This window comes from Quercus lobata, chromosome 6, assembly GCF_001633185.2.
Source record: "Quercus lobata isolate SW786 chromosome 6, ValleyOak3.0 Primary Assembly, whole genome shotgun sequence".
Classification (NCBI taxonomy): Eukaryota; Viridiplantae; Streptophyta; class Magnoliopsida; order Fagales; family Fagaceae; genus Quercus; species Quercus lobata.
Window position 1 is genome coordinate 18079643 of NC_044909.1, and position 9918 is coordinate 18089560.

At 39.3% G+C, this 9918-nt stretch overlaps 1 protein-coding gene across 1 annotated transcript in view; it reads right to left on the minus strand.

Annotated features, from left to right (window-relative positions):
- The window catches only part of LOC115993817 (legumin B-like), a 29789-nt gene extending 21825 nt beyond the window's left edge, over nt 1-7964 (minus strand). Inside the window, exons 1-5 of the mRNA XM_031117796.1 lie at nt 7646-7964; nt 7211-7464; nt 6398-6856; nt 5570-6082; nt 4812-4816 (exon numbers count right to left, since the gene is read on the minus strand). Of these exons, the coding sequence (XP_030973656.1) occupies nt 5690-6082; nt 6398-6856; nt 7211-7464; nt 7646-7964 (1425 nt within the window). The 3' untranslated portion in view covers nt 4812-4816; nt 5570-5689. The remainder of the gene's footprint in view (nt 1-4811; nt 4817-5569; nt 6083-6397; nt 6857-7210; nt 7465-7645) is intronic.
- Nucleotides 7965-9918: the final 1954 nt, after the last annotated feature.

Here is a 9918-nt window from a genome sequence, read left to right on the forward strand (position 1 = left end):
TCCCCAATGCTATAGGAAATCGAAAGTACCTTCTTGTCGCAACTGACTACTTCACCAAATGTGTAGAAGTCGAGCCTCTTACCAACATCTGAGATCAAGATGTGAAGAGGTTTGTTTGGCGAAACATCGTTACGAGATTCAGGATCTTGAACACTCTCATATCAGGTAACGAGCTTCAATTCGATAGCAAGACATTTTGGAGATATTGTTATGATTTGGGCATAAAGAATAGATATTCCACCCCAGCATACCCTCAGGGCAACGGCTAAGCAGAGACTACGAATAAAATTATCGTGGATGGATTGAAGAAGAGGTTGGAAGAAGCTAAGGGTAAATGGGTGGACGAGCTACCCCATGTGTTATGGGCATATCACATGATGTCGAGAAGATCCACAGGAGAAACCCCTTTCTTCATGATGTATGGGTTCGAGGCAGTCATCCCCTTGGAAACGGGTTTTCCAACAATGAGAACTGATCAGTTTGACAATAGCAAAAATAAGAAAATTCTTTCCAACAGTATGGATTTGGCCGAAGAGTAAAGGGAAGTCACCACTGTCAGGTTGGCACAATATCAGCAAAAATTAAGGTAGGGGTATGAGAAAGGTGTAAAAGTAAGAACATTTGTACTAGGGGACCTCGTCTTAAGTAGTGTAGTTGGCAATATGAAGAATCTTGCCTGGGGAAAACTCGAACTCAATTGGGAAGGACCTTATTGAGTGACCTCAGTAACTGGAGTGGGGGCTTATCATCTAGAAGACTTAGAGGAAATCTCAATCTCACATCCATAGTGTAAATAATTTACGAAAGTATTTCTACTAATGTGAGGGTTCATGTATGGTCATATTCATATATATTACTTTGATGTATTTATAGAACTTTTCTCCTACTCCTTGTGTTGATCAAAATCATAGTTGTGGATTCAAAGCAAATGCTCTAAGGGTTAAATAGAACCTCGGCCAGGTTCAATTCCTCAAATCACTTGCCTTGGGTAAATTAATGCCTAATCTCTCTATGGGTTAAACAAAATCTCGGCCAGGTTTGATTCCTCAGATCCTCAGATCACCTGCCTTTGGTAAATTAATGTCTAATCTCTCTAAGGGTTAAACAGAACTTCGGCCAAGTTCAATTCCTCGGATCACCTGTCTTGGGTAAATTAATGCATAATCACTCTAAGGGTTAAACAGAACCTCGGCCAAGTTTGATTCCTCGGATCACCTACCTTGGGTAAATTGCCTAATTTCTCTGAGAATAAAATAAGACCTCGGATCTCACACCTCGAGTAAGTTAACATTTTCAAAAAAAATCTAAGTGTAAGTAGGACCTTTTTTCTTATTAGGTTCGGTGGGCCATCAAGTGGAGGTGCAGAGAAATGGCATGAGAAAGTTATTAGTATGAACTTAGAAGCAAGGAAGTGCAAATCAAATCATTAAAAAAAAAAAAAGAAGAAGCTAGAGTTGTTGAAAGGAAAAACACATATACTCAATGACAAAATGAAGATCTTCATTGATATATGAAAAGTACAAAAGAAAGAGAAGCAAAGAACAAACAATATAACGACAGAAGAGCCATAAATGGACAAATCCCTTTCATAAGAGAAGGGTACAGTAAGCTGCCTATTTCAAAATCTAAAGTCTAGTCCTTACTTTGGCAGCTCTTTCCCTTATTCTTTTGGCTCCTTATCCTTCTCAGCCTCTTGGGAATCTTGCCCTTCAGTGGAGGGGTGTGGCTGGAACCCATCTTTTTCAGAGCTGGACCCTCCTTCTCGGAAAAAGTTGGGGGAACTGTAGGAGCCTTGTCATTTGGGGTTGGATCAGAAGACTCAGTAGAAGCCAATGGGATTGAAGGGGCAGTGCTGCCCTTGGCAGGGGTAGCAACCTTGACTTTGATAGCTAGGGGGTAGAATACCTTCTTTGGGTCCCTCAGTTCCAAGGCTTGATCCACTCCGGCAGCGTTCAGGGCCTCAATCCAAGTCCTGAGGTAGAAGCCCCAACACACGGTTGTGATCTGAGACTTGAAGTGTGCCTCATTCTCTTTTTGCCCTAAGTTGTAAGCCGTTTACTCAACTTTAGCAATGTCCTCAGCTTTCTGCCCCAACTTCTTGGTCAACTCCCTAATTTTTACTCAGGCGAGGGCAAGTTGATCTTCAGCCTCCTTTACATGATGAAGTTGCTCTCGAGCCTGCCTTTCAGAACTCTCTATGGAGGCCTCTGCACTTTTCTGAGCTTTATCACACTCGGTCAGCTTGAAAAGAGTCTCCTTCAATTTTTTGTCAGTTTGGGCCTGGGCCTTTTGAGTAGCATATTGTTTAGACTCTTCCTCTTTCTTCTCATAAAGAGTATGGCCCACCCACTCCTTGGCAACATAGGCTGCCTACGTTGTCTATTTAAAAAGAAAAAAGAAAAAAAGGAGGGGCTAGTAGTTAGGCCTCCAAGAAGATGTCAAAAGGGTATACCTATACATATTAGAGTAAGAAAAATGGGATGTGTACATACTAGGGCCAAGTCCCTCTTTAGAGATAGGAACATGTCATGCTTCTTTAAATTGCCGAGCTCAACCATGTCCCGAGGTAGCAGGAGTGCTTGCTCCACAGAATTGGTAACGTAATCTGCCCTCCTGTTGTCAAAATCTCAGATGGAGGAATCTAAGGCATCCAAGACCAGAGGAAGGTTCCAGTGTAGAACCCAAGGATGGTGTTCGAGAGCAGTCTCAGCGACTTCTCCACCCTTCCTTTGTTGTGACCGAGTGGCCTTAGGATCCCTAGTTTTCTCTGGAGGGGTCTCTTTTTGGATCTCACCCTTCTTAGCAATGCCCTTCCCTACCTTCTTATCTCATTTGCTCTTCTTGTCAGCTGGATTGGTCTGAGGAGGAGTAGGAGTTGGAGGCCTTGGCACCACAGGGACCTTAGGAGTGGCATCACCAGCGTGAGACTCCAACAGGGATAACAGGTCTGGTAGTCTTTTCTCGGTCACCATCCTTTCTGGAACTTCAGTGTCTCTCTAGTCAGTACTAATAGTGATAGCAACTAGAGTGGATGTTGTCTCTGTGTCCTCGGTCACGTTGGGACGGTAGAAAACTTCAAAGTCTTCCTCACGGACCAAGCTTTCAAAACCTTCTTCCTTAGCCTCTTCAGATTGAACCTCAGCCTCATCAAACGGCAAGAGTTGCTTTTTGGATGAATCCTTAAATGGCCACATCAACCCTAATGAGACGAGGGTCTTTAGCCTTGATTAGGTGCTTCTTGATTTGGAAACATGTGGAGATGGGCTTGAAGCCGAGGATGTCATGCGTAGCTCAGAATTGGCCATCGCGATGGAGAAATATCTCAAATCTCAGGATTTGGTTGAGTTCGTCGAAGTTCACCAAACTTTGTCTCTTTGTGATGGCCTTTTTATCTGAAGAAAAGATAATAGAGACAAGGGTAAGGAAAGGAACAAAGAAAAAGAGGGGGAAAAAATCCTCTCCTAGCACAAAATTGGCCGTCACGATGGAGAAATATCTCGGATCTCAGGATTTGTTTGAGTTCGTCGAAGTTCACCAAACTTCGTCTCTTAGCGATGGCCTTTTTATCTGAAGAAAAGATAATAGAGACAAGAGTAAGGAAAGGAATAAAGAAAAAGAGGGGGGAAAAATCCTCTTCTAGCAACTGAAAGTTTAAAATCTTTAGGGTATTCCTAAGCCACCACGCCTGGTTTACCATCCTTGGTCAGGCAGTGCAGTCCATCATGCCACTCTCCTGAAACGATAAGAAAGTCCTTGTCCATGCTCTTATTGGTCTTGGGGAGGCAGAAAATTAGCCTAATGGCGAGGACCCTAGTTTTTAGGTAATACCCCGCCTTCTTATTATTCTGGTAACTATATACCCAATTTACATCATGATGTGTGAGGTTTACACCTATTTTCTCGTCTATCGCATCTCACTATCTAATATCCTAAACATGTTAGGGGCACACTGAGTGGGACAGAGTCTGAAAAGATACAAAAAATCCCTAGTTACCCTACCCATAGGAATTCTCATTCCTCCCTCTATAAACACTACCATTGGAATTACTACAACCTCGGAAGGCCTTTTCTCATGCCACTCTCCTAAGTGGCAATGTTTTATGGTGACATCACTAGGAATCCTATACCCTTTTTCTAAACTCTTCCTTGTGCTTGGGGGTGTCATCTAAGCTAAAGAACCTACCCATTTTTAAGAAAAATAAGAAAGAAAAGAGATCTTGATTCTAATAAAAAGAAGAATCATGAGACACTTACAAAGAAACAAAAGAGAAAGGGCTCCTCGAATGAGTTATTTGGAAGGGGACTGATTTTTTCTCTGCTAAAGGTAAAAATGGGGAAAAGTCATCCCATCCCCTCCTTTTATAAGGGCCAAGAAAGAGGCGGCAATTTTCCCCCTCCTTTAAAGTGAATTACGGGGACCATAGGATCACAATCTCACCGTAGAATGTGGGGAATAGGGAGTCGTCCTTTGCATTTATTGCTGCGTCGTAGATTCCAAAGTGTTAGGAGCGTGTCTCAAATCAGTTGAAAAGACACCCTACATGGGAACACATTTGGAACTTGCCAAATGCCTCTTTGTAATTACTAAAACCACCCTTCCCTAGAAAGAACGGGAAGTGAGGTTTTGGGGAGCTATTATGGGAGGATGAGAATCCGAGGACAGAGTCAAAAGAGAGAGGTCCAATATCAGAAAAATAGACCTCGAAAGGCATTGACAATGCCTCGTTAGGAAAAATATAAATAGCACATCACAAGCCTAGTGAAACTATAATACCCGAGGATACTCTTATGTCCTCAAAAAATCCAAGGACCAGTTCTGAAGACCATCAGGCATAAACTGAGGAAGAGGAGGAAGATTCGTTGGCAAGCAAAGAAGGGAAGAGTGCAGATAAAACACTCATCACCTCTGCATTCAATGCTCTGAACCCATTTAGCTGGCTGTATTAATGAGGAGATGACCTCTGAACAATGTCATCATAGCTCACAACCTAGTGTAGAAACCTTCCAGTGAAGTCTTGATGGGACAAGTATCAATGGAAACAAACCTAAACCCTCTAAGTGGAAGGCTAAGATAAAACCTAGGAGGCTATATAAGGCGGAAAGATCTCTGTAAAAAGGGGATGAAAGATTAGGGAAGAAAGAAGAACATAAGAGTGTAATTGTAAGCCAAGAATAAGTGTAACCAACACCTTGGATCAAACCTGAGGAACATAATATAAGTCTCTCGAGGCTATTTTTGACCAACTTTCATCTTATACTCTTATGCTTAGTGTTGACCCTTTCAGTTTTAGTTAATCAAACACATTTAAATAGGGGTATCAAAGGTTGATTAGCATCTCACCTCTATAAATTAATTGTGTGAGGAAAAAAGTAAGTTTGACTTATTTTTTCCCGCCACATGTATATATATATATATATATATATAATTTGTGTCAACTCAATCTCGTATGTTAAAGAGCTGTGTTAGATTAAATATATCATTTTTATCAACGGATATTGAAATGATATGCAAGCATTTATTGAGTAAGCTTGGTGGAAGAAACTCCATGGTCGAAAAGATTATATTAACTCAGACAACTACTACATAGTAGGGCACCACCATACTTGTTATTTTCTAAGCCTTAAAAGGACTTTATTCCTTAGCAACACAAACAACTACTTCTGCTTCGATTACAGTTACATCGGAAGCTTAATCCCTCCTCCTTTGTGACTGAGACTCTGATGGGCTAAACACACCAGCCTCATTCCTATTATTCTTCAACTGAAAAGCATCATTCTCATCAATGTTGAATGCGTTCTGTAACACATCTACTGGCAATGCCTGGATAACCGAGAGGCGTCCAGCAAGTTGGCTAGTGATGGCATTGTCGTTGGTCTTGATTGAGACCCACTCGAATCCCTCATTCTCAGCCCTCTTAAGAACAACATAGTTTTGTGGCACAACCAAAGCCTGACCCTCCCGAAGTTCCCCATCATATACATTGTCTCCATTGTCGCCCACGACCTGAACCTTAGCATTGCCCCTAAGCCCATATATCACGCTGTTGCTGTTCAAGTTGTAGTATGGTCCCACAAGTGCATTCTGCACAAAATTTTCCATAAATTAATATGCTTTCATGGAACAATACATGCATGCAAATCAAATATTATTGTAACTATTGAATCACCAAAATAATAATTATTATTATTTAATACAATCAAAAGGTTGTGGTTGAAGTGACACTCTTTAGTAATATTAATGGAAATATTGATGATTCAAATTCTCCATTTTTTATTGTAACTATTGAATTTTACCAAAACAATTTATTTAATACCAATTTTATAAATGAAATAAATAAATGGTGAAAGAAAGATGTAATTAAATTGTTTTTTTCTTTCTGTTAAATCTAATAATTACCTTGTAAAGGAATCCTCTCACAACAGTAAGTTGGAGGCGCTCTAGGACAGGGAAGACATAGCTGTTAAGGGTGGTGGCACGACCGGCACGTGGGTTGTAAAAGTCAGCAAGTTGTGGGTCATCAGTGTTACGCTTGAGCCTTTGTGTACAGAAGGTTTCCTCAATGCCATTCTCTCTTCTTCCTTCTTGTTGTCTGTCTTCTCGTTCTTCATCATCTTCCCTTCCTGGGGCTATAAGCTGAAGATCATCCTGTACATTCACGATATTGCCCCTCTGATCTTCTCTTCGGGATTGTATTTTATCGACCAAATCCTCTCTAATATTTAAAGACTCAACCAAACACCTCCTGTCAAAGCCACCAAAGACATTGTTGCCATTGTTATCTTGCTCGCCCCTGTGGCTTTGACCCCGGCTCCTCTGCTCACTTTGTTCTTGTGGGTTCCCAGCAAGGTAGAAGTCCTAAAATCATAAATTAATTCATACAAATACAAAATAACTAAAATCCTCAAGCAAAGAACATACATATGATATTTCAATTCCATATTATTTCAGTATATCAACTTCTATCTATTTCAGTATTAGTATTCTCTTCATTTAAAATAGTCCATTTTTCATGGTATATATTAAATATTACTCTAGTGTTTATTTAAATATTGTGATATTCTCAATTTGATTAAAAAAAAAAAAAAAATTCTTAATAGTGAAATAGACTTTCTCCATTTTAGTTTTCATTGTTTTCCTTTTATCTCAAAGAATTTATATTGGTGTTGATTAAATGATGGGGCGATCAACTTAGTAATGCTTGTTACGGACCCTAGGGTTCTGATCGAGCTGGTTCTCCTCATTCAAGGTGTCGTAGAATCCGACCAAAACAAGCTGGTTTTCGCCGTCATTATAAATCCATTGAGCCACTCCTTCTGGCACAGCAAGGATATCACCCTCCCTGATAGGTCGAAGCTTCTGGTGGCTGTCTTCGATTCTTTGTTGTGTTCTACGGTTTCCAAACTGCAACGGCGATTGGTACGTGTTAGGACAACCTGGGATAACAGCCCCCTGAATACCCTTACCTGTATTCACAATAACAAAAATGAATTGTCATGATCTAAATCACTAACCGAGTGTGTGTGTGTATATATATATATATATATATAACAATGGTACAGAAAAAACAAATTTCAGTTATATTTTTCCAGGTATGAGAGATTTTTTACATTGTGATTGCTAGTACATATATATATATATACATGCCTTGGGCAACATAGAAGAGGCGAGGTGCATTGGAGTATGAAGGCAACAATAGGCCTCTACGTTTGATAGTGTGGCGGAGTAGAGCTACTCCGGCACACTGGAACTGATCATCATTTTGATCCCAATATTCAGTGAAACCAGCCTCGGACTCAATCCTCTCAGAGGGTTCTTGGGCATTTAAGTTGTCAAGGCGGCACACGGTCTGAAACCGGTGCTGGTGAGGGAGACGGGTTCGCCGTGTGACTTGCTCTATCTGAGCAAAGCAGCCATGGAGAACGAGGAAGCAAATGCTAAGAGAGAGCAAATAGAAGTAAGCCATAGTGGAACTCAACAATGTATTATAACTCGGTTATGGTGAAGATGTGGGATTTGGGTGGGGTACCGTGGTATTTATAGTGGAAACAAGTGAATTTGCTTTTGGCACGCGGCGAATGGTCGGTTTGTTCTATCATTTATGTTGTGCAATGTGCAATTAATGTGCATGTCCTTTTATCCTTTGCAAGGCTGCAAATACCTATTTTGCTAACACATAATATTTTTAGCAAGGGTATGTGGCAGTCACTCTCTCTGGAAAACACTGTATGGTACGCTTGTTCTTGGAAGAGTGAGTTGATGTATACGATGAGTTGGTAGGCATAGATCAGATGGTATTGAAAAATGTTTCTATGTTTGCGTGGCTGCAAGACTTTACGTTGTTGACACATATTTCATAGTTTGTTTGGTTATAATAGGTGGCAACGGTACCTGAGAATATTCCGTCTGAAAACCCTTTCTAGCCCATTGTTTTGGTTTGGTAGAATTTTTTTACTCTCTAGATCTGTCGAGAAACATCTTCAATAATGATAGGTAATTGATAGATGTTTTCGGAATGAGATGATTGCTGTTTTTTCTCCATAACCTGTAGAGAGCATGTGTTAGGGTTTTAGGTCCGGTAGTCACAAGATTAACAAATTCTTAACCAATTAATTGTACTAATTCTGAATTGAATAATGTCATACAAGCATGAATCACATAAAGACACCAAAATAATGACCCAAAAAAACCAATGAAACAAATTGTTTTACAGTAAAAATCTAGGGTAATTTAACTGTCAATCCTCAAGACAACAAATCCAATAGAATTAAATAAAAGTTTATAAAAATATTTTAACTATATATCTAATGTTACCTCATGTACTATTTACTAATTTGACTACATGTAGCTCTGAAATCTACATACTCTACTATTCTAATTTGTTGCACATAAACTCTCAGTTTGTAACTCCAAGATCCACTCTTAAAGATTTGTCCCAATAACTTGTCTGTAAACTAAATGCAGCAAATTCGCTTAATCATTGGATCTTTAGTATGCACGTAGATCTCCAATTTAAAATTCTCTCTCTCTTTTTCTGTCCACCCCACAGTCCCACTCATCAAACCTAGCACCTACCAATTGGCTTCAATCATCCTTAAAACTTTTTTTTTTTTTAAATAATTCGATAGTTGAGAGTGTGAGATTTGAATCTTGGATGTCCTTTGGAAACAAAGTGTCAACCATTTGAATTACAAGACTTTAAGAAATTAGATGAAGTCTTAGGTCCACAATTTTTTAAAATTTTATTTTTTTGATTGAATAAATTATATAAAATTAAAAAATGAAAAACAAAACTCTGGCCCCCAAAATTATGAGCACCTCTTGAAAATAGTTTAGATATTTTAAATTTAAATATGGATGAGATTGAAATGTTGAAAGAAAATTTTCTTTTCTTTTCTTTTTCACAAGCTACTGAATTAAGTTGTTCTTTTCTCATATATATATATATATATATAGAGAGAGAGAGAGAGAGAGAGAGGCCAAAAACGAATTGACCCCTTATGATGAATTAGCCAAGTTTATTAATTAATTAAATTAACATGCAAACGCATGGTAGTACAAATAAATCACCAATAAACTAAAGTATGCAGTGAAAAATAAATTGACACGGTGATTTGTTTACGAATGAGGAAAACCTACACGGCAAAAACCCCACCAGGTGATTTTAAGGTTACCAATCTCGATAATCCACTATTATCACATCAAGCGGTTACAAGTAAATGAATCTCGGTACCTTATACCAACCTATAGTTGAACCCTTATCTCAATACTCTATTGGACTTGTTCTGTAGTGACAATCTTTCCTTGTAATGCACGACTCTCAGTACGTGACTAACCAATTGCGTGGATCCCAGTACGTGACTTCAATCACCAACTAGAGAAGGTTGTTGGCTGCAAAGTTCTTCAGTTTATCACACGAT